The 24,892-nt window shown below is 45.3% G+C and overlaps 1 protein-coding gene across 1 annotated transcript in view; it reads right to left on the bottom strand.

Moving 5' to 3' along the window:
• Window positions 1–24,231, bottom strand: part of SUCO (SUN domain containing ossification factor) — a 105,359-nt gene extending 81,128 nt beyond the window's left edge. The window contains exon 1 of the mRNA XM_018566845.1: window positions 23,643–24,231. Within this exon, the coding sequence (XP_018422347.1) occupies window positions 23,643–23,695 (53 nt within the window). The 5' untranslated portion in view covers window positions 23,696–24,231. The remainder of the gene's footprint in view (window positions 1–23,642) is intronic.
• Window positions 24,232–24,892: the final 661 nt, after the last annotated feature.

A 24,892-nucleotide genomic window follows, 5' to 3' on the forward strand; every position in this document is an offset into this window, starting at 1 on the left:
CCTCCATAAAGGAGGGAAAGCCTCAAAAGGTAATTGCAAAAGAAGTTGGATGTTCCCAAAGTGCTGTATCAAAGCACATTAATAGAAAGTTATGTGGAAGGGAAAAGTGTGGAAGAAAAAGGTGCACAAGCAGCAGGGATGACCGCAGCCTGGAGAGGGTTGTCAGGAAAAGGCCATACAAAAGTGTTGGGGACTTTCACAAGGAGTGGACTGAGGCTGGAGTCAGTGCATCAAGAGCCACCACACACCGACGGATCCTGGACATGGGCTTTTCTGGACATGGGCTTTTCTCTGAGCTTAATCACTAAGGGCTTGTTCACACCAAATGCAGACCAGATCTGCATGAGTTTCTGCGCATGCAGTGCAGTGGGTTGTGCCGTGTTTTTTGTTGCGTTCCGGGCCGTTTTTGGTTAAAAAAAACTAACTTTTTTTGTTTAGAATGGACTTTTAGTGCTTTCCAGGGCGTTTGCATGTGCAGGTAAAAATAGGGCTTGCTGCAGTTTTTTTACATTATAAATGTCCTCTATAAAATGGGAATTTCACCTATCTTTGCTTGGGAGGAACACTAAGGCTGGGTTCACACCCGAGTGTTTTTTTTATGCTCGGCTTTCAGCTCGTTTTTTTCGTTTCACTGGCGGTATGATTTTTTTTGTTTCCTTTATTTTCTCTATTAAAAAAAAAAAAAGTTTAACTTTTAAACTTCCTGCAGGCTCCGCCCCCCTGCGACCCAGCCGCTCGCAAGGGACGGTACTCGGAAGTCGGCAGCTGCCGAAGACACAGCGGGGATCGCGGACAAGGTAAGACCTGTACTCTGTATTCCCGAGTGTGGCTCGGGGTTATTGCTTTGTTAACTCCGATCCACACGCGGGAATAACAATGGAAACGCGCAGCAAAACGCCCCAAAGAAGCTCCTGTACTTCTTTGGGCGTAGGGCGTTTTGCAGCGCGTTCCTACGCGCTGTAAAACGCCTAGGTGGGAACCATGCCCATAGGCAATCATTGGTTTTCACATGTTGAGCGTTTTACAGCGTGTAGGAACGCGTTGTAAAACGCCCAGGTGCGAACCAGGCCTAAAGCACCAAAGTTCATCCTTGGGGCAAACAAATTCACATCAGATCAAATGAGAATCGCTGGACAGACAATCTTCAATGACTTGTGATTTACTGCAACCAAATGTCTTGTTTGCAAGAAACACTTCCATGTGTAAGTGTTCACGCAGCATGGCCATCCCGTTACTTCACATGATACAGTGCCAAAGATCGAACACCACAAAATATTTATATACTAAAAAAAAAAAAAAAAAAAAAAAAGGAAAATTTTTTTAAAAAATTAAAAATTAAAAAAAAAAAAAAAAAAAAAAATGATTCTGCTTCAATACACACAGTGAACAACTTCAGACAACATTACTGAGCCAAACAGAAAGAATCGAAAGACAAAGTAGGCCAGAGTGTTGACACATTCCTGCCAGGACAAAAATTCCAGACTCACATTCATGCCAATACACTGAGCTGCTTCAAATCAGCACCAGCAAGAGTCACATCTTCGTTCTGAAATATGTGATTGTTTAGCAGTTAACATATCATTTTCAGAGGATGTGTTTTACCCAATCTACCATCTTCTCATTAAGGGAAAAAAGCAAACAAGTTGACAGGATTGCTTCCCTTTTGTCTATAGCTGCTCAACCTTCAGGGCAGGTTCACTCCATTTTCCAGACTAGATCTGGTCCAGGAAAATGGTGTGAACCAGCTTGCAGCTCCAGTGCATTCCAGACCAGACAAAATGAGACATGCAGTATTTTTCTGGTCTGGTCAGGACTGCGCTGGCGGGAACAGAGGCTAGAAATAGCATACGGATACATTAGGATGCATTTTGGGTACAGAAACAATCTGGTCTGGAGATGATCGGGCCCTTATGGTCCAAAAATATAGTGACAAACAATCTGGTGACCCCTAACATTTTTAGAACCACTTCTTGGGTCACATATTTAGAGCCTATAACAATGTATCCTCTAAATCAAAAAAGGTAGGCAAACACTGGCCCTCCAGCTATGGTGGAGCTACAAACTGGGCTGGATTTACTCTCTCTGCTGCCCCAAGGCCAGGTTCCTCAATACGCCCCCCTACCTGCCAACCCTTACTCGTGGAGAATGGCAGACCTGCAGGCTGCATACAAGTGATCTCAGTGACATCGCCAAGATTGTACAAAACAAGCAGCGGCTTCCCCGCTGTACATTTAGCTCTGCTTGCCCAGAGCAGGGCTAAATGTAGAAAACTACCCACCCAACGCCCGGAACTACATGTCCCGGGCATCGGGAGATAGGAATTCCACACCCCTGCTGCCCCGAGGCCGGGCCTTGGGGGAAATCTGGCCCCAACTACAAATCCCATGAGGGATTTGTAAGACTGACAGCAAGTGTACCCCATCACTATAATGGTTGGTCTTAGTTGAAGGTTTAGCTCCTACCACTACCAGGAAATCTGGAAACCACTATGGTACAGCAGCCTCAGATTTTGCTGCAGCTTGAGCGCTGGACTAAACTGAGCTTTCCAAGACCTCACCCTGCTTGAGCTGTACTGCTCAATAGCATGTTGGCCATCATGTATTGGATAGCAAACTAGCTGCTATGGTTTTATTTTGTGATTTAACAGATTAACATTAAAAAAAAAAAAAAAAAAAAATCAGAATGTAAAATCATACTAAGTTTTATCTACAGTGTTTCACAAGAAGCCTGTTCCTATACAAGAAGCAAAATGTTCTAGCAATCATTAGGCTCCATATCGATGCATGCAAAAAAATAAAAATCCTAACATCGTTGTGCTTGTGACCATTAGTGTTTGCACACAATACATCCTACGCTTTACTGGCCTATAAAGCCAATCTGTAATCTGGGCTAGTCTTCCAGAGTAGAGTATAATTACAGCCTCGGGATAGGATTGAAGTGCATGTAGCAGCCACAACTTCTAATCTACAAAACAGCTTTATGTTCAAGAACCGTGTAGTACAAGCAGCAAGAATGGCTATAAAAGAAGGGAGACAGAAAAGACAAGAAAATGACATTTCCAATTCTAGTAATGATTTTGTTGTGACCCTAGTGGAATGGTGCCATGTCACATATATCATCCTAACTTTCTTTGAGCAAACCTGTACATTGCCTGGACTAGGCAGAGTAACAGGTTTGACTGAAAGAAAGCTTCATACCCATGAAGACTCGAGTGCAAGTTTTAATAACAGGGTTATGCATGCTGCCCTTGACCCCCTCGGGCCTAGCAATTCCATTCTCCGGCTTAGAGCTCTACATTATGTGAAACGAGGAGGAGCGTTGTAAATTGGCCTAATACTCTGGTACTTTTGCACTGTAGAAATTAAACCCAAAATTTAGTACATTATATACACCAGGGGTGCCCACAATTTTTCGTCTGGAGATCTACTTTTCTTTTTTTTTTTTGTGGGATTTTAGTTCTTTTTATTGAAGATTTTTCAACAGTACAAGCTCACAAAGCGGGCTTAATCGCAGAGTTACAATAGTGTCAGCGACTAAAAGTCCTGTAGGACATGGGTAAGTAAGAATACATTACAATATGTAACAGAGAACACAAAAAAACAAAAACAAAAAAACACAACAACAAACAATAAATAATAAAGTACAACACAGACATAGCGCATGCATTACACTAATACATTTTTGGGACCAGTGTACATCCCTCCAGTGTGCTTACCCCCTAGGCGTAGTGCGGGACTGACTTAATGCTCATTAAGTAGACCTGGTAGTGGTTAGAATGTTGTTAAAGGACATTCAGGGGTCCCAGGGTCGAAGTAAGTTTTGCTTCAAGGTACCATTTAGTGTCTTTAAAAAGGGACATCAACTCTTGGAGCTTTACTAAGGGAAGCTCCCAGCCTAGAAATGAGGTCCAGATAGAGAAAAATCTATCAGTGTGGGTATAGTTGTCTCGGGCGTCAAGTTTCTCTAGGGACATCAACTTATGTAATAATTATTTCAGGCCTACTAAAGGAAGGAGGGGTAGGTGAAAGCCAGCACGTCAAAGATAGCCTTCTTAGCAGCGATAAGGCAGATGTGTTCCCAGCGGGAGGGTCGTTTGGGCACTGGTGACGTAAAGGGATTAACAACATGAAATAGGCAGAGGGCCGGGTCAACAAATCTATGGATGTCTGAGCCTGCATTCATGTACGTTATAGTTTGTGTCCAAAACAATTGGATGAAGGGACAATACCAAAGTAGGTGTTCCAGGTTCGGGGACGATGAATGGCATTTGGGACAAATAGATATAGGGAGTTCACGCCATCTGTGGAGTTCCTGTGTAATTTTAAGGAACAGTGGAGAATAATTAAGGTGGTATAAATCCGCAGCTTTACTGGGGATGCAAATTCCTAAATATGTAATATAATGTTTCTGGACCTTAATGGTCATATCAGGGGGCCAGGTGGATGTGTCTAGGGATTGAACGGGCGGTAATAGTAAAAGTTCACTTTTGTGTAAATTGATGGTCAAGCCAGAGAATGAGCCATAGTGAGAGATGTGTTGCATTATTTTGGGGATCTGGGCTGAGGGGTCTGAGAGCAAAAGTATAATGTCATCCGCGAATAGTGCAGTCTTAAGAGCATGGGGGCCCATCTGCAGACCCGTGAAGAACGATGCAGAAGAGAGTGATCGGGAGAGCGGTTCTAAAGCCAGGTTGAACAGTAGGGGAGATAGTGGGCATCCCTGTCTTGTGCCCCTGTGTAAGGTGAAAGGTTCTGAGATGGCTGTAGAGGTGAGGATACGTGCACTGGGGGAGGAATACATTGTGGACACAAATTGCAGGAAATCACCCTGAAAACCCATACGTTGCATAACATTCGATAACCATTCCCAATTAACATTATCAAATGCCTTCTCCGCGTCGAGAGCCAAGAGAGCCGATGGACGGGGAGAAGACAGTTTCAGTCTATTGCATTCCAGAGCCATCAATATTTTACGTACATTTGTTACTGCAGACCGCCCACTGACAAACCCCACCTGTTCCGGAGAGATGAGCTTCGGTAACACGGCAGCCAACCTGTTAGCTAGAATTTTCGAGAGAAATTTGGCATCGACATTTAGCAATGAGATCGGCCTGTATGAACCAACTTGCAGCGAGTCTTTTCCCTTTTTCGGTAGGAGCCGAATGTAGGCTTCTGTAAAGGTGGGGGGGTATTGATGAGTACGTACTATATGTTGGAAGAGGTCAGTCAGTGTAGGGGAGATTTCAGGGGATAGTATACGGTAAAATTCAGCTGAAAACCCGTCCGGTCCTGGGGCCTTGGATCTAGGGGAATGCTTAATCACCTCTTCAATTTCTGATAACGATATGTCTGCATTGAGGGCGGATAATTCATCCGAGGATAAGGTTGGTAATGGAGTGTTGTCTAAGAAAGAAGAACCTGCGACCATATCGCCCGGCACATGTCTGTAAAGGTGTTTGTAAAATTTACTGAAGATATCCCCTATGGAGTTCGGGTCTGAGTGCAACTTCCCTGATTCATCTAGGAGTCGAGCAATATGTATGGGCGGAGTTCTCCCTCGGGCTAAGTTGGCTAAGAGTTTACCTGATTTATTACCAAATTTGAACAATGCCAAATCTCTGGGGTTTCTGAGAATAAGGTCATGCTGGTGGAGCCAGTGATCCCATTCTTGCTTGGCCTGCAGCCAGGGAGATCTACTTTTCAAATGACGAGCTCAATGAGATCTACCAATGAAAAATCACCTGCATTCAGGGGCGGGAGGGGGCGTGACAGTGCATTGAAGTCAATGGCAACGCAGCCAAGCCCCCAGTGCAATCGCCGGCACCCGGAATACAGGCAGATTAGTGCTGCATGCACTATTTTTGCAGATCGCGCTGGAGTGGAACGCAGGCATTAATGTGCCTGCGTTCCGTGTGTGGGCGATCACGTTTAGGGCGGGGGGCATGGCTGCAGTGCCATTGACTTCAATGCACCGCCACACCCCCTCCCGCCCCTGAACGCAGGGAGCCGGCCGGCTTGCGTTCCAATGCGTTGTAGAGGCCAAACACTCAAACTCAGACTTTGTGGAGTAAACCGGCCCTCTCTTCTCTCTCTCCTCGCGCTCTCTCCTCTCTCCCCTGTTTCTATCTGTTGTCTCTTCTCTCTCTGCTTCTCTCTCCTGTCTGTTTTTTCTTACCTACACTGCAGCAGCTTCTTAAGTCTCCTCTCTCCTCCCCGTCTGCGGTGTCCGACACATTCAACCGCACGAGCACCGCCGGAGGACAGGACAGTCAGTGAGCCAATCGCGATCTACCAGTATTCGCTTTGCGGTCTACCTAATGGGCACCCCTGATACACACAAACCCCGTCACCAACTTACTAAACTGCAAGCAAAAAAAAATTTAAAAAAAATCACAAAAAAATCAAGTATTTTAAATGCTTACTTCCAGCGTTTGACTTTCTTTTTTTTTTTTTTACTTGAAAAGTGCCTTTGTACGTGCTACAAAATTAGGGAACTCCATAAAGTCAATTCCCTTGGCATAACCCCCTCCCTCCTTGCCTGTCCTAACCCTCTCCTCATTTGGATGTGTCCCAAGGTCCTCTGTCCCTCTCTACCTAGCTCTTTATGTAGCTGCTGGGGCAGGAGCTAAAAGGATTATAGTGCGTCACCTGAATGATCGCTCTAGATCTGCTGAAATCACATCCAAGATGGCGGCCCCCAGCAGCAGTCGCTGGGTTATGGAAGTCTACACAAGGCTTATGCTGGTTAATAAACGGGCACAAAATACAGAATGAAGAATGTATTGAGAGCGCTACAACTGTATTGAAAAACACCGGAGGACTCACATTTCAGAGGTCATCTGCGGGAAGACGTCCGGTTTGGTGTCTGGGTGAATACAGTCCTGGAGGGTCCAGTATTCTGGTGAGTGTAGGGTCCTTTGGGACCACTTGTGTTTGCTAGTAAGCTGCGTTTGTCTCAAACTGACATACCAACAAGAGACAATGCCCTCCTCACCCCTCAAACAAGTAATTGTCCAGCTTAAAAAAAAGGAAGATGGACAACTGCTGGAGTCAGCTCTGTTCCTTGTACAGGACAGAAAGTTCAGGGAAGTGGATCTGAGAGAGTTGGAGCTGATTGGAAACATGACGACTGTAAGTGTTTGGGCAAGAAATGTAAAGAAATAACTTGTTGGGCAATGTATATTTGTTTGATCTGCATTCGTTATTGAAAAAAGGTTTGAGCGCTTAATGTTACTTAGGCCCCGTCCACATTTAACAAAGTATCACAAAAAAGGGTAAAAGAGTATCACGCGTTGGAAAACGTGTTTTACAGGCCGCGTTTGGGGTGCCGTTAACTGGTAATGGCACCACAAGCATCTTTAACGTGTTGCATAAACACATGATGAGTGCTTACTCCATGCCAAAATGTGAACAAGGACTTACAGGGCTATTCACAAAAGGGTTAAGAGTTTGGAGAAGGCAGGAGAAGTGAACAATCTAGGACAACATAGCTGAACTGGAAAGTGAGCTTCATTGGAGAATTTTTCCAAATCAGCTATTTTAGCCTAAATTGTTAACTTGTCCTGATTCTCCAAACACTTCACCATTTTGTGAATAACCTTGTTAAATTTATGCGGCAACACTGCACTCTCCACAGATACTCCACAACCCATCTAACCTCTGGGAATAGCTGTGTTGAGAAACTGCTCAGAATATATTCCCCTGAATTACTACTATTGTTTCCCCAAGATCACCTTTGTCCATCTCAAGTTCAAAAGTCCAAACCCTCTCCTATATATATTACAGATTGAAATTGTGCAAAATTGACAGAATGGCAACTGGAAATATTTTAAATCATTTAATAACCATTTAGATTAAAAACATAGGATTGTAAAAATCTTCCTTCACAGCCTACCACCATCTTGACATTGTAAGGCCCCTTTCAGATGGGCAGTCGGGACCAGATGCCTGATGTAGCAGGCGTCCATGTACATCCGATTACCCCCTAACTCTGGCCAGGTCAGATCAGTGGTCCAGGCATTTCAGTTTTTTTTCCTCCATCGAAAAAACTGGACAGCCGTGCACATATCCCCTCCTGATCAGCCTTTGTGAAAGGGGCCTAACCCTATTGTAACCGTCCACCACCTGTCAGTCACAGCCTTGGCCCCTCATCTCCTGCCACCATTACCTTTGCTTTACTGATGTCTGCCAGCCCCCCAGGTATAAGGCAGATGAGCTTGATATGCCAGCTCAAGATATATAGTGTCACAACGGCTGCCTGCCCAGTGCATACACCTACACATTCTGATGGAACAATCATGTAGGTTTATGGAAAGATCTCTGATCACAAAGATCTTCCAGCCACCGTCTCATGTCTATAGATAGCCTAATACATGATACAATTCATCTTGTTGCCGCTTCTATTTGTTGGCAGCAGATAAGCTTTAAAAAGAGCAAAGTGTAAATGACAGGCACAGAATGTAATCTTCTCAATCAGTTCACAGCCCATTGTTTTCCCAGCATCTTTATAAAAAAGCTTTTGTCTTTCTGGCAAACATCCATAGATAAGTGGCCAGGCCTCGTATGAAATGGGGAAACAGATGAGCTCAGCACAATCGCACATCACTGAGGTCTATACAAACACAATTAATCCTAAAATCACAATGATAATATAGTGTGCTTAGGAGCTCAGTTCTGTAATGTGAATTTATATGTCTCGGCCATTTTTTCTGCTGGAGCGTAGCACAGGATGACGGTCCGTTGCTGCTTTAGCATTAATGTGCTGTGACAGATGTGCTGTCATCAGGCCCGTTGTACTCACAGCATATGAAGAAACATGCAAGAGACCATTCACTTCAACAACTATCCTCCCATAATATTACATGTGCATGTAATATAGTCTATGCATGTTATTTACCTGTTATTTAGCACTGTGGTTCTCAACTGGTGGGTCATGGCCCAAAAGTGGGTCGCCGCATGCCTTCCACTGCGCTTGGCGAGAGGCTCCTCAGCCTCCCCTTGGCGTTGTGCAGCCTCCCCCTAGTGCAGCATTGTCAGTTCTCACGCTGAGCACCCATTCAAAATATGCTGCCCGGTGCAAAGTGTCAGCTTGAGGTGGGGTGGGCTGGGGGTATGGCTGTGAGGGAGCTCCATCCATACGTGCATTGCGCACAGCTCCCTCACGTGCCCTGTAGAGGTGCCTGGACTGGAGTGACGTCATATTCTGGCTCCCGACACTTCTACAGGCTGCACAGGGGAGCTGTACAAGAAATGCACATATGCGGCTATCACAGCACAGCAGCCCACACTGGACCCCAGGCTGAGGATCCACTCCAGTTCCTGTAAGGTAGGGAGACTGGGAGGATCTTAAAAAAGTGTATATGTGTGCGAGAATGTCTGAGTGTATGAGGTTGTGTTTTTGAGGGCCCATTCACACTAGTACTGCATGTTAATCACACAGTCCCATGTGAGTAACACACTGTACCATGCAATCGCACCTAGTACGTGTACTGGTGCGGGAGGTGCATTGTGCTGCCATTCATTTGAATGGCACCCCAAAAAAACCTCCTGCCCAGTTTGATCGCTTGCAGTGGAACGTGTGGTACCGCAATGCCATGCGTGCCAGTGCGACTTGGGGCGCGACTTAATGACCGAGGACAAATGTGGGTCCTGAGGTTATACAGTTTGAGAACCACCGATATAGAAATCCAAAACTGCTTCCGGGGCTGCTAACTTGGATGCGATGTCAGCCGCCCCCAAAGGTGACACTGTAGCAACCTCTCCCAATCTTTTCACACTGGAGGAACCCTGGAAATCATTTTTAGGGAAACTCGGCAGGAAATGATTAATTCTGCATTATTATAAATCACTAAAATTATGGAAAGTTTTACAGAAAACAAAAGGATGTCGTGTACGCAGAGTATAGAACTCCCACACTGGACCATTTTATATCATCCTCATGCATTACATGACAAAATGATTTCCAAATAGGAGGACAAGTAACTACTTAAAGACAAACTCCAGGTAGTTAAATTAACTCTTGCAATGGGGCTACCCCCTGTACTGGGTTATTTGCAAGCTTTGCTCTACGGTCTAAAATAAAAATTAAAAAAAGGCACACTCACCCAAACCTCGATCCCATGGTGGTGACCGCTCACCTCTCTCCCCCTCCGCTCCAGCTGTCGAATGTCCCTCAGCGTCTTCACATCTAATACACTGTATAGACATGAGGATGTCAAGGGTCATTAGAGTGGAGCCCGGAATGAGAAGAGGCTGCGGGGGCCAGTCTAGCAGGCAGGTGGGACTGAGTATCAGGTGAATATATCTTTATTTCAGACCACAGACCAAAACGAGCACTTAACCCTTGCAGTGTGGAGGGTTAATTTTTAACTGCCCCTAGTTCTTCTTTAAAGTAAACTTGTGCTAAGATACAGTGGCTGCCATTGCGCACGTCTTTTTAAAATATAGGTTGGTTTCTTGGCTACATCTCCGAGCATTGCACTTAAATACTTAGGGTAGCTGTACACGGCTCGAAATTCAGCCAATTTAGCAGAATTCGAGGGGGACCCTGTCAGCACCACAATCAGCTGGAAAATTGTCAGCCGAACAGTGACTACATTCAATGAGATCCAGTCACTGTTGAAGTATTCAGACAGCCATGGGTGCCAGCTGTATGAATACAATAGCAGGGAAGGTTCCATCATTCACACTTTCTAATGTGGATGGGGGACAGATTTCTTTTGTTCAGCCCTGTAATGCATGCCCAGCACTCAAGTAACTGACCCAAAATAAGTATGATGAAAAAAACGAAATCCTTATCTGCATACAGTCCACTACTGTTACATGCTGGTTTATGGAGAACGTATAAGTGCAATATTAGAAAGTGTCACATTCTGCCTTTATATCAACCTCTAGTAATTCACTGCACATCATCTAGGTGCCTGCAGTTACATCCCCCAGTTTTCTTTTTGGGTTTTTTTCGAAGCCCGTGGACGTGCATCAAAACAAACTTCCCCCTGTGAACAAAAAAAGTGAACCGTGAAATCACAGCACACAAAGAAGGGACCTACTTTCCCGACCCCCCGGGGCGCAAGGCTCCTAACAGGGGTTGAGACTGTTGGCCCACCAACCCGAAGGCCGGTGGACCATTTCCGTCGGGGACCTGCCGAAACAGGTCCCTCACAGTACTAGGCAGGAGGGATCTCCCGAAGAGAAACCCACCTCCTGGGTGGGAGGAGACAGAGAACCCCGTAGGGGGCACAGAATCTCCTCCCAGCGTCAGGAATAGGCCCCGAAGAAACCTGCACCTTCAGCATCTGTGGGTCAAAAAGCTTTTTTTAAAAAGCCAATTGTGCAAATGGTGCATAGAGTGCATAAATAATACTAAAGTGCCAGTGCACCACGCTGACAGGCCTTAGGGGCCGAGTGCAAAAAAATTGCCCCGTACTAGCCATAAGGCCTGTCCAAGAGGCGTTGTGCAGAAATAAGCAATGTGGTGTGTGACCGAGTGATCAGTGAGTCAAAGTGGGGTCCCACACCCAAGTGACTTCCTGAGCACCCCTGGGACGCCACCCCCAGAGGGCACAACACCACCCCCAACCCTCTAGCCTCGACCAAGCATCGTATCCATTCCTCCCAGGAGATAGTTCACCTTCAGAGATCCCTCCGCCGGAGCCCACCCATTAACAAGGGTCGAAAGCTCCGAGGGCCTGGAACCTCATCCGGCTCCCTACCAATTACGCCAGGAATTTACTAGGCCGTCCATCTACCCCACACAGGTGACAGCGGCCGTTCTATTCCCGACAACTGATAAAACAGATACTACACTTGATCTTAGCCAAAAGGCCGAGAAGCAGTTACATCCCCCAGTTTATCTACATGAACTCAAGTATAACTCACTTTAAAACTGCTTTTCCTGCTGTTCTGATTGTACAGTCATGTCTGACTACCCTCAGAAGCCACTGGCAGAGAGTCCTGGAGCATGCTATATATAGGAAGCACCAAGATAAACAATAGAGGGGGGTTTTTCCACTTACCAGCAGAAGGAAAGCCAAGCACAGTTCAATTCATAGAATAGGATGATGTTGTACAGAGACCAGCGAGTGCCATTTTATAGACACTGGACTAATAAGAATAGCTACAAGCTAGAATGACATGGGCAAGTAAACTGCATTAGCAAAAAGGATTTCCATCTATTACCCCGGTACATATTTGCATGACGTGAATTCTAAGTACCCATAGTAACTATGTACTGACAGGAGCATGCTCATTGTGACTGTCAGTAGCATCACGTTACCTGTGTAATACAAGACTTTACCTTGTGGACCGCGATAAACTCAATAATCATTTTTAAAATACACTGAAAACTATTCTATTTCCAAAAAACTTTACAAATAAAAGCACCTCGTCTCTAAAACATCTCAAGAAATTATAACTGCCTACCGTAACCTCTGATTAGAATTAATTAGCTTTCAAGTGTCTCTAAACTCTGTCTTAAATAACATCTTAATCCAACAAAACACAGAGCAGGCACCCCCTCCTAGTGCAGTATGTTCCCATGACCAAGGTCTTGGTTACCCTGAAACATGTGGGCACAGCCCCCCTACGTTGGGGTGCATCAACCACTATACAACATTCTTGGACCATCGGACTCTGTTATTGATAGGCCTGGTTTCCTTCAGGTAGAGCGAGTAGAAGCTTTTTAACTCTTTATTTCATCATTCAGCCTGCTCTGTGTTTTGTTCCATGTCCTCAGGATTCCAGTGACTCCCTGGTTGACTCCCCATGGTTCCTAGCATTGGCGGAGTGAGCACCAGTCCCATTGGTTTGCCTGAATCTTGCCCTTTTCCCAACATCTTAACCCAGCATACGGTCCTAAACCACAGTCATTGATTAAAATCTGAACATGACTAACAAGCTTCCCCCCTCACAAATGTTCTTTCTACACACTGAGGCTCTTTTGCCTTCACTTCACTGCCGTGGATGTCTCCTCTTTCTGACTGGACTTGCTAAGCACATCCCTGTGACTTCTATGGGGCTCGTCCCTCAAGCCAGGAGGTAGAAGATCCCCTCAGTCATCAATGTGGATGTACTGTGCAGGTTACGCCAGTAGAAGGAGACTTTCACCGGAGGATGTAAAACAACGACTGAGCCCACTGGAACTCCGAGTATGCCTCTGTGCAAGGGGAAGGAAGGCGAGGTCATTTAAAGGGGCCAAAAGGATAAGTTCACTTAAAGTGGCATTAAAGTCACAATATTTTCCTCCCCCGCCCCCCATGCTGCTTTAAAGACAGACATTAAATGATGCCTCTTGATCCGATTATCATCTTCCTACCACTTGCATTCAGCAATCCCTCCAGCACTGGTACCGGTCTCTGATCCAGCACAGACTCATCCGCCTCCTTCACACCATATGCAGTGCGTTCCTTCCAGATTCTGGCCGGAACGCACTGCCTGGCATTGTGGCCACTCACTTTTTTGTCGGGCAGGAGGGGGCGTACCGGGCCATTGAAGTGAATGGCACCGTAGCCACACCCTGCGGCCACATGGGATTGCAAGGTACATTGTGCCTGCAGTCCGGTCAAAATAGTACTTGCAGCATTTTGATCGCACCGGACCGCAGGCACGCCCCCTCCTGCCCGACAAAAAAGTGAGCCGGCCGCAATGCGAGGCAGTGCGTTCTGGCCAGAATCGGGCCGGAACACACTGCATATGTTGTGAACGAGGCCTTCATGTCCCACGATGCCTGTCTGACGTGCATTCACCTCCACTGTGTCTCTCCCCACCGATGATCTCTACTGCGCATGCGCCCGCTATCATCCGCCAGCACGGCCGCTCGAGAAGCTTCAGATCTTCAGCTGGGAGTGAGCGGCGGAGACACAGGTAAGTTTTTACCTATTTGGTAACTTTTTTTTTTTAAATATGTTTTTTGCATATATCTACTGCTTGATGGCAGTAGATATATGCAAGAAACAAAACAAAAAAAAAAGCAGAGTTTAATTCTAATTTAAGCCAGCCATACACTGATTGAATTTCAGTAGAGTCCTGCTGAATTGGCCGAAATTTGAACAGTACGTGGCACTCTCCAGGACCCTCCCACTTGACAAAAGTTGAATCCGAAAAAGCCGGTTCGAAAAAACTCGACCAAACATATAGCAGCCAATCAAATGCAGTCACTGTTAAAGGTATTCAGACAGCGGCACACCTGGTGCTGTCAGAATACAAGAGACCAGCAGAGGGGGATTCAGGCCTGGTGCAGACCTACGCATCCCAGGATCGCACGGCCCTGCACAATGCATGCCGCAATTGTCGCGCGGCCCATTGATTTCAATGGGGTGGCATCTGCGCGGCAATCGCAGAAAAAACAAAAAGGTACATGTACCTTTTTTTTTGCGATGCACGGCTGTTATAGTCACGATCGGGTGGAATTGAAGCAGGAAACCACGTGACCCGCCCGCCACGACTTAGGTGCCATTAGAAATTAATGCTACCCACAGCGCGATCGGTGCACACCTAGATGACTCCTGACCACGTGGCAATCCGGTGAGGTGTCGCCTATGTGTGCACCGGCCCTTAAGAGGGGGTTTTTTCCCTGAATGAGAAGAAAACAAAGTGTATGGTCAGCTTTAAAATGAGTTACTTTTTTTCCATTTTAGTGGCATAGTTACTAAACATTCCCCTGTGAAAAGGAGCCATATTAGGATTAAAAAGAAAATCAATCCAGACCGGGAAAAGAAAAAAAAAATTAGTTATGGCACGCAGCTCATCATGCACAATAGAAGCCTTTCTGAACACAGACTCCTTTCACTGCGGCCTACAGTGGTTTTCCTGCAAAATATTGCTGACTATGCAGTTTTCATCAGATACTGACAAGATTCAGTTAGGCGCAGCCACAAACACACGGCTTGTGATTTTGAATTATATTTCAGAAACCCCTTCAAGGAACTTGCTGAAAAGTGTAACCTATTCAATCATTGAACCGAGCCAAGATGTAGATAACTTTTCATTCAGGATTTCCAGACTGCATCAATGCTTAGCCTGAGGTGTGCGGCCTTACCACAAGAACAGCCTATGTTTTATACGGCCATTGTGCTTGTGACGTGTATTTGTGAATTGGATCATTTGATACAGGATACATTTGAAATGATTGTTGATCTGCAGTACATTTCTTGTATTCCTCCAATGAGCATGCAATGTGAACACATGGTAGCCTCATCTGAAAGGCGCACCATTTTCGCTGACAGCACAATGCGTCTGACCTGCTTTGGTGCTGCTCATATGCAATATCTTTGTGTTATTCTCTTTCTTGCCAGTTTGTCTAGGAAAGTTTTGGAACCTGAAGAAGTGAAAATCTACAACCTGATGGTAAGCATTAGGACTTATTGACATGGGCCAGACTACCCCGTACAGTGTGACGTGCCCCTTGTTAATGTGCCAGGAGCTGCAAGAAGTACACAGGCAGCTCATGTAGGCGCAGGAACTGTGCGCCCTCACATGCTGCTTTCCGCAGCTCCAAGCTGTGACAGCTGCACACTGAGTGTGTACTGACCTGGATCCATTGTGCCTGCGTCTGAAGTCGTACACCGTCTGTGTGGGGCAGTCAAAACTCGGAGCTGCAGGAAGCAATGTGTGAGGGCGCTCAGCTCCTGTGAGGGCGCTCAGCTCCTGTGACTCTATAGAATCGCATGAGCTGTCTGCATTCTTCTTTCTGCAGCCTACAGGAGCCAGCCCTTCATGCTGTATGGGGTGTAGAGCTGCAGCTAACGATTATTTTCCAAATCGATTAGTTAGCCGATTATTAAGTTCGATTAATCGGTTAATCGGATAAACAATAAAATACATTTTTAAAAATGTCTCCAATGATTGACGACTAGTTTGTATAGAGATTGTAGTCCATCATAGGAGCAAGCTTGGAGCGGTGGAAGTAAAACAGAAAAAAAATAGTGTGGTGTGCAATAAAGTGAAATGGAAAGGGTAAAATTATACAGCAATGAATGCAGAATGTCACCGGCTATAGAAGACTACTAATCCCAGCAATACATTATACATGACAATGCAGAATACCACCAGCTATAGAGGACTACAACAAATTTCAGCAATAGTACATTATAGCTGGCAGTATTCTGCATTGTGCTGTATAATGTACTGTTGCTGGGTTTTGTAGTCCTCTATACAGCGCAGTGCAGATTATCACCAACTATAGTGGAGTACAACAAATCCCAGTAATAAATTATACATACAGTGTACAATGTATTGCTGGGATTTGTAGTCCTCTATAGCTGATGGTACATTGTGCTGTATATTATACCATCAACTATAGAGGAATACAAATCCCAGCAATAAATTATAGAGCACCATATGGGGGAAAAGTGCAGGCTTACCTGAGCAGTCTTCCAGCAACTTGCTTCTGAGATCGGGCCTGTCTATCGGTGGCTGTCATCCACCCCACACCTGCTCCTCCTTACTACATCTCCCCGCGTCCCTGTGCCGATCGTGTATGTGGGCGGGCGGGGAGTGTGAGGCGGGGAGGAGGTGCGGCGTGTAGAGCGTGGATGCGGGCGGCCCTGGCAGCGGCGAGTGTGAGGTGGGGAAGAGGTGCGACGTGCAGCATGTGGGAAGCCGTGAACAGGGCCAACTGATCGGAAGCCGATTAATCGATTATTGAAAAAGTTGACAACTTTTTCAATAATCGATTATAATCGATTATGTTGATTAGTTGTTGCAGCCCTAATGGGGTGAAACACACCCTGCTACTGTTATATTATGGGTTACACTTATGTCTCACATTATGGGCTTATAAAGCAGAACTCCAGACTAATAAAAACCTAGAAATAAAATCGCTCATTAAAAGATTTTCTTTTAAATCCAGCTTTTCCTGCAACATTCACCTTCAATCCAGCTACTAGATGTCCTCAGTCTGACGTTCAGCATCATTCAACCCACTTCTTCTGAGTCCAGGTCAACCTGGACCTTACCCAGCCTGTGACTGGGCAGTGAAAGGAGAAGCAGCACACTGATGACCTCAGCTCTCACCCTGCTTTCACATGCTATCAGCATCCTCCTTGTCAGCACATGAACTGATTGGCTACTTGTACAGCTTTTCACATTCCAGCTCCACTGTACATGGACTGGAAAAAGCTGCCAACAGATCAAATTCAGGTACTTACAATGCCTGTTATTTAAAAAAAAAAAAAAAAAAAAACACAACTAAGGTGGATGTTCATCCTTGAAGTACTCAAACATTAAAGAGTCACAGAACACATGTACCTTGATAAATGAACAGGACCATGTTTGACTCCGTCCTTTGCTCTGGTTATCCAGTTTTCAGCAACGGAACCTGCTGGCCATTTGCAAGCAATACCATACAACGCTTGGATAGCATGAGCGGGCTGAGTGTCACCATGTGTTTGACAGTATCAGGGCAGAGAGGAAGCATTTTACAATCAGACTTTGCAATCACAAGACGTAGATAGATAGGAAGGCTGAGTTACACAATGGGGGGAATTTACAATAGCAATTGCAAGTGTTTGAACCTGCGCGGAATATATTTGACGCTCTTTGCGCCGATTTATGGTTCTAGTGTAATGTTGTTGATAAATTAGGTTTAATAGACTCCAGGAAAGTAGACTTGTAACTCCAGTCAAAAAGCTTATTTGTCGCTTCTTGAAGAAGTGGTCATGGGGACTTCTTAAGTTGCGATTGTTTTGTCAGGTGATGCTCCAGTTTCAGACAGCAGCAGGACAAGTGCAGATGACAACAGGTGCAAAAAACTTGCAAAAAGTAGTACAAGCTCAGGTCAAAACAGGGGCACATGTTAAAAGACAGATTTGCACATTAAAAAAAAGTGATCCAAGAGGCTAAAACTGTCGCGATTGCTTTGATAAATTCCCCCCAATGAGTTTTATTGGGTCACTGTGAAGACAAAAGTCAAACATGGTGCCATGCATTTATTGAGGTACATGTCTTATATGGCTGTTTACTGCTTATAGAGTCATCATAAAGGTGAACTTCCCCTTTCAATAACTTACTGATAAATACAGAGCTGCATTCATCTGCTGAACTAAACTATACTGCAAGTCCAGTAGAAAGAAAGAAATGCAAAAAATTAACTCCTTTGAGAACTTTTACTGTAGTTGTCAAAAGGTCCATACTGGCTGATTTCTTAAAACGTGTTTGCTGGCGTAATGACACTGCCCGGCAAATGGACCGTTATTTGTCAAATCCTGAATGAAAGCCACGGAAAGCATACAACTGAAGGCCTGTTCACGCTATAACCAGTGTCCTGCATATTTCTGCTCAGGAAGAAAAGTAAGAAACGCAGGTCACCATTACAGCACATAGGAAATCATTGTCTTCCATGTGCCCTTCTAACACCACAATGCAGGTGTGATGTGCGGCATGATGCAGCATGATAAAACGCAGTGTTAGAGCTTACATCCAAAACATCATTACTAACATACATGCGCTGTCATTACTGTACATTAACCCCTTCATGACTGAGGCCTTTTTTTCATTTTTTGTACCCATGTTATATAATATGACAACATTTACAAGCCACCAAAATCATTCTAATAAGCCATTACCAATGTACACAGTCATAACTAGTAAGTACAGCTTACTCTTCAATACTGAATGACGGTACATGACATCAAATCAAGATTTGTTTTTGGCCAGAATGTAAACACAGTATTGCTCACACATCATGAATGTATAAGGGCTTGTTCACACCAAGTGCGGAGCAGATCCGGACCAGAGCAGGTGCAGACCGGATCAAAACTGCGTCCAATGTATTCCTATGGTATTTTGACCTCCAGTTCACATCGCAGCGTGCGGATCCAGACCAGATGAAAAAAATGCGGCAAGCCCTATTTTACCTGCTCTGGATCTGGTCTGGAACGCAGCAAAAACGCATCTAAAATGCAAAAACGCATCAAAAACACATGCAAGTGCCTGAAAGTCAATGTTAAACTTTAAAAAAAAAAAAAAATGTTTTACCAAAAGCGGCCCTAAACGCATCAAAAACGCGTCTAAAACGTGTCTAAAACGCGGCACAACCCACTACACTGCGTGTGCAGAAACCTGACCGGATCTGGTCTGCATTTGGTGTGAACAAGGCCTAAATGTATTTTGTGTTTAACCTGTAAGTATAAGAAAATGTTTACGTTTTAGATTTATTTTGTTTTGTGTTATGGCATCACCTCAAAAATCCCCATCCTGTGTTACATATAACTAGCTATCCTATTCCTTTCAGGGGGTGACGTACCCATAACTATGGGCACCTGTGTGGGGGTTAGGAGGAGGTGCCCTATACATACTACTATAAGTATCACAGGAAGCGAGGCAGCACCGGAGGGAGCAGAGTCGCATAAGCCGATGCCTCCCCTATAGCGCCGGCTCCTGCCACAGGTGGAGTAATACCAAATGCACTCCGGCCTGTGAGAAATTCATAAAAAGTGCGCTTTGCTCATTCTGGCCAGTGATTGGTTAGCAAATTGCTCTTGGAAAGGTACGGCACCCGATTGCCCTGATCACCATATTTTTCTACATGAATACATATAGACTGTTGTACATGAATAAGAGTGGATTGTTGTACATTAAAAAAAATTTAAAAAATAATACCTACCCCGAAAATAGGACCTAGCGTGTTTTTTTGAGCCAATAAAAAAAATATAAGGCAGTGTCTTATTTTCGGGGAAACACGGTATATATCAATCACACACTTTTCTTTGTATTCACATTAAAACCAGGGCTGCGACTAACGATTATTTTCATAATCGATTAGTTAGCCGATTATTTTTTCCATTAGTCGATCAGATTTAAAAAAATATATATTTTATTTAAAATTAAATACACAAAGTTTGTCAGAATACAATTGCATGCACAATTTTTCACTTGCACCACACTGGAACGCACAGCATTGCATGTCTTCCTCTGCTGAATGACAGCATGCTATTGCAATTTAAAATAGCCAATAGCAGACTGGCTGTTTCCAGCCGCTAATGCCGGCTTTCTACTGCCAGCAGAAAAGGGGGCACAGGGAGCTGCGAAGTGACATGGGAACCAGCGGAGGAACGCAGAGGCACCAGCGGTTGCAGTGGTCTGTGTCCCCACTGCCTCTACCGATACATGCGGGGTTGAAAGGGACACAGATTTCTGCAGCTGGCATCAGGGGGGAGGAGAACAGAGAAGCAGAGTGGCCGCTGCGGATTCAAATAATCAAACCAACTAAATCGATGAGGAGATTTGACAACGATTCTCATTATCGATTTAATCGATTAGTTGTTTTAGCCCTAATTAAAACAAAAAAGTTTTTTGCAATACATGTTCTAAATCTCACCACCACATACAAAATATTAATGACACATCACTGATGAGACTACCTCCCACTGCCTCCCTCTGACTACTCACACTGGATTCACAGAATGAATTATTTGAATATCATGTGGGTTGCTCGTGTTCTGGGTAACGGCTGAGCATGTGAAGACCCGTCCATCACCCATACACAAGTCACCAAGTTATCTCCACTCCACAAACACCTGGCTTTTACACTGAACTCCTAATCCCCGCTGTGTACACCAGTGCAAGACACAGGAGTGACCGTGCAGGATGAGGAATACCATTCAATCAACCTCGTTACAATCATTAAAGATAATACAAATATTTCAAATCCTACAATAAATTATAATATTAAAATGATGACATGAAACCCTGTATGGAGGAAACTGACAGTAATGTTATCTATGAAATCAAGAACAAAAACCACACTGAGGGGAATGTATCAAAACTGGAGCAAACAGAATCTGGAGCCGTTGCCTATGGCAACCAATCAGAATCTCTTCAGTTTGCTCAGGTAAGATTTGAAAATGAAAGAGAAACCGATTGGCTGCAGTGCAAATGTGCTCCAGATTTTGTCTGCTCCACATTTGATAAATTCTCCCCATTATTCCTTGTGTGCAAATCATAACCGCCCAGCAGATACAGAATAAAAACCTGACAAGGGTCCCAACCCTTTCCCTTCTCTATCCAACACAAAAAGCAGGTTTGGCTATACATGCACTAAGCCCCCATTCACACCTGAGCATCAGGGTGCTGCACGTCCACAGGTATTTGTTTCCCGTGTTTGGTGCACATCTCCATCGATTTCAATGGGTTCCTGGACACGGCACAAAGAAAAAAGGTAGGAAAATACTGAATGGAGCAAGTTCTGCAACATGCATTTGCTTGGCCGCGTTTGGGGTGCCATTAACTAGTAATGGTAATACAAGCACATTCCACGTTTGTGCATTTAGTGAACGCACATCAAAAAGCATGCATTTTTCTGTGTGTTCATGATACACTCAGGTGTGAATGGGGGCTCAAAGGGGGGGGTGTCACTTCAACCATGAAATCGGTCCTTGACTATATGCAAAATTCGCTATATAACTTTGCTGATCCCCTCCTCCTCCTTACAACTGAAATGCTGTAAAATCACAGAAACTATGCCAGCGAGAGACCCAAAGAGAGGACTGGTGAGTATATCCGTCTTCCCAAGGTAAGAAAGAAAAGGCAAAATAAGATACAGGATGGGTAAGATGGGGTGGGGGGGCAGAGGTTCATATGTTGCCCGGATGGGCTTCAAAGGAACAGGCACACTTTTGCTGGATACAGACAAAATAAGTCACGATACTAATTTGTATTGAGATTTTCGTCCATCACCGGAGTGAGCTTGGAGTGGTGACTACTTTACTACTTTACAACACACACAGGGACCATGGGGAACAGAAGTAGTCACCCTCCAAAAGGAAGGACAGTGTCAGCACCAATTCAGAGATGATTTGAGGATCTACAGCCAAGTGATACACAAATAAGATACATTTTTGTTAACAGTTAGGGCACTTGAATGTATTTTTAAGATTTAAATCCGGAGTTTAGAGTCACTTTAAATTGGAACAATAACAATGTAATACTTATTTTCTGTGAGACCCATCAGAAGGTTAAAAAAAAAAAAAGAAAGCCTGTGTAAACCAGCGTGAGCGGCCTTGTGAACGGACCCCATGGTGGAGAACCATAAATAGCAGTTATAAAGCGCGGCCCATAAATGCCTATATACAGAAAGCATGGGGCTGTACCCAGCAATAGGACAGATACAATCCAGAAAGAGAACCGCCACCTAACATGACATCGGGGTCAGACACAGAGGATCTAAATGTATATCACATATAGTACACTCATTGAACAGATTCAGCAAATGTGTATGTCACACTCCGGTAGATAATAAACGTATATGCCGGGGGTAGACAACCTCAGCACCCCAGCTGTTGTGGAACTATAGGTCCCATGAGGCATTGCAGGACTGACACCCATAGGCATGCCTCCCAGAGGTAATATGGGATTTGTAGTTTTACTACAGCAGGAGTGCCACAGTTGCCTGCCCCTAGTATAGGCTATAATCAGATACATGAATGTATACGCTGTATTCAGGAAGCAAAGATATATGCAACACTCGGATACATAGGAAATGTATACGCTGTATGCACCATATAATAAATGTATACACCATATTCATGGAGATCAAAGATTTTTGTGACAGGAGACTGTTATTATAAAAGTAAACTTTAGGTTACATGTTTTTTAGTTTTGGATATAGGGGCCCTCTGTCAAGTTCTAATTGCTCTCTAGATTTGCCCCTCTGTGCTGGTGACCACTGTCATGGAAAAGAAAATAAGGGGGAAATCCAAAATTTTAGCATCGTCTCCATCACAAGAAGAGGAAATGGTCCAACAGGGACACTTGTTGCGGGGGTAACTAAAAGGGGAATTCCCCTCTATTGCAGAAGTTTCCACTTGCTTCCTGTTGCAGCTTTGGGACAGGAAGTGAAGGCAAATTCTCCAAATGGGGACACAGACAGCAACAAAACATAACCTGGCAGGGGATTTAAAGAGGTCTCAGTTACTTTTTTTAGTTGGGTCTGCCACCCCCCGGAACAAAACGCACGTGGCACTATGTCCCATCTTTCCAGGTGCTGTATAAGCTGAGCCAGCAACCCTCCGCCACCAATCATCCACAACGCTACAAGGTGATGAATACCAATGGACAGCGTTAGTCTCTGGCTCCACGCTGGTTCTTGCAGCCGGTCCCCACGTCCTCAGATGGTCCGGCTGTGTGAACCAAGATGAGACAGCCGGCTCCTGATGACTTCAAAGAGGAAGCAGCGGGCGCGGGATGTGGCGTGCAGAAGCGGATTGCTACGGAACACCACTGGATTTGGGAGTATGTTTATTGAACAGAACCCAGTAAACCAGATAAAGGGGGACTGGAACACAAAACCTAAACTGGGGAGGGGGGTGAGGTTCCCCTTTAATCCTTTCCTACTCTACCCATAACTTGAGATACATCCAAGTCAGGGGTAGGCAACTCCAGCTGTGCTTTACCTACAAATCCCAGCATGCCTCTGCCACTGGGAGTCATGTCTGTATCTGTCAGTCTTGCAATGCCTAATGGGACTTGTAGTTCTACAGCAGCTAGAGGGCCAGGGTTGGGTCTGTCCACACAGTATAGATGTGGAGGCTGCTGGGAGCTCCTATAGGGGAAGACACGTGCAGTATACACACACGTGTTCTCTATGGAGTAGTGCCATATATAGGCCGCAGACTGTCCCCAAAATATACCCCACACACCGGCTCTCACCATAACAAGGAGATGAGGAGGAGGCAGCCTATCAGAACCAGCCGCTTCGTCATCTTTCCCCAGCGCCTCCTGGCATCCTCGCCGGCATCTCCGGTGCTTTGTCAGGAAAGGCGAGCGCAGGCCGCCCGTACAGCGGGACACCGATCACCTCCCCCTCAGCCCCTCGGCGGGTGGACACTCATCCAACGCGGCCGAGACCCAGCGAGCGCCTCAAACTACACGTCCAGCTGAGGTGGAAGGAGACGCGTCATTCGACTAAGCGTTGGCCAATCAAGAACGGGCCTCCGCGTCCTCCCCCCCTCACACATTGGTTTGTCCCGAACGTGGGCGGTGCCACTCAGCCCTTCGCAACAACAGAGCTTGTGTGGAGCTGGCAAAGCAGGAAGCTGGGTCGGAGCCCGCCCCCCCGGCACGGAGAGGGTTACTGGCTGTCATCAGTGATGAGTGACTCCCCAGGAGCGAACCACAAGGGCGGCCCGGAGAGGGGGGGGGATCACTCGCATTATAAAATAGTTCAGTCGGTGACAGTTCACAGCGACCTTTGAATGACACAGGGGCAGCTGGGGATTAGAGCGGGATGACTTCATATCCCGAGCAGTGCAGCGCTGATAAGCTTCCTGCGCAGGAGAGCGAGCACTCGTCTGTCTCTGATGGAGTTATGTTGTGTTTTGAAGTTATAAAAGTACTCACAGACATTATTACAGCGATAGAACACTGAGACCAAAGTCACCAAATCAGTCATTTCACCAAGCAGCTTCCCATTGGATATGTGCATTGGAAGCCATAGTCCAGCTATAATAATAATCAATGCACACACATTAATAAAAGGAAAACAAAGTGCATTTGTTATATTTCTGTATTGGGGCCAGGAAAGCATTGCAACCGACATCAGAGGATCACAGATACAATGTTCTGACTCTATCAGACCCTTTCCCTCAGCCCCTGCCCATATAAAGGTACAGACATTCAGTACCATGGACCACTACACTTGTATTCCATTGAGAACTACAAATCCATCTGCTGGCAGTATCCGATGGGACTTGTAGTCTCTCCATTAACAGATCCTGTGTCGGCTGTAAGGAGGGAGCCACACACACAGTCACTCCAAATGTAAATAATGACAGGTACCTGTGGGGAGAAGAATCCTGCGGTTCAGGTAGGTGGGGGTTGTCAATGTGACCCTGTTTCATGTTATACCCCAAATATGAGTGTAACAGGTCTAAAAAGTCTTGACTTCCGTCGAACGAGCC

Source organism: Nanorana parkeri, unplaced genomic scaffold, assembly GCF_000935625.1.
Source record: "Nanorana parkeri isolate BGI_ZX_2015 unplaced genomic scaffold, ASM93562v1 scaffold982, whole genome shotgun sequence".
In the NCBI taxonomy this organism is placed as follows: domain Eukaryota; kingdom Metazoa; phylum Chordata; class Amphibia; order Anura; family Dicroglossidae; genus Nanorana; species Nanorana parkeri.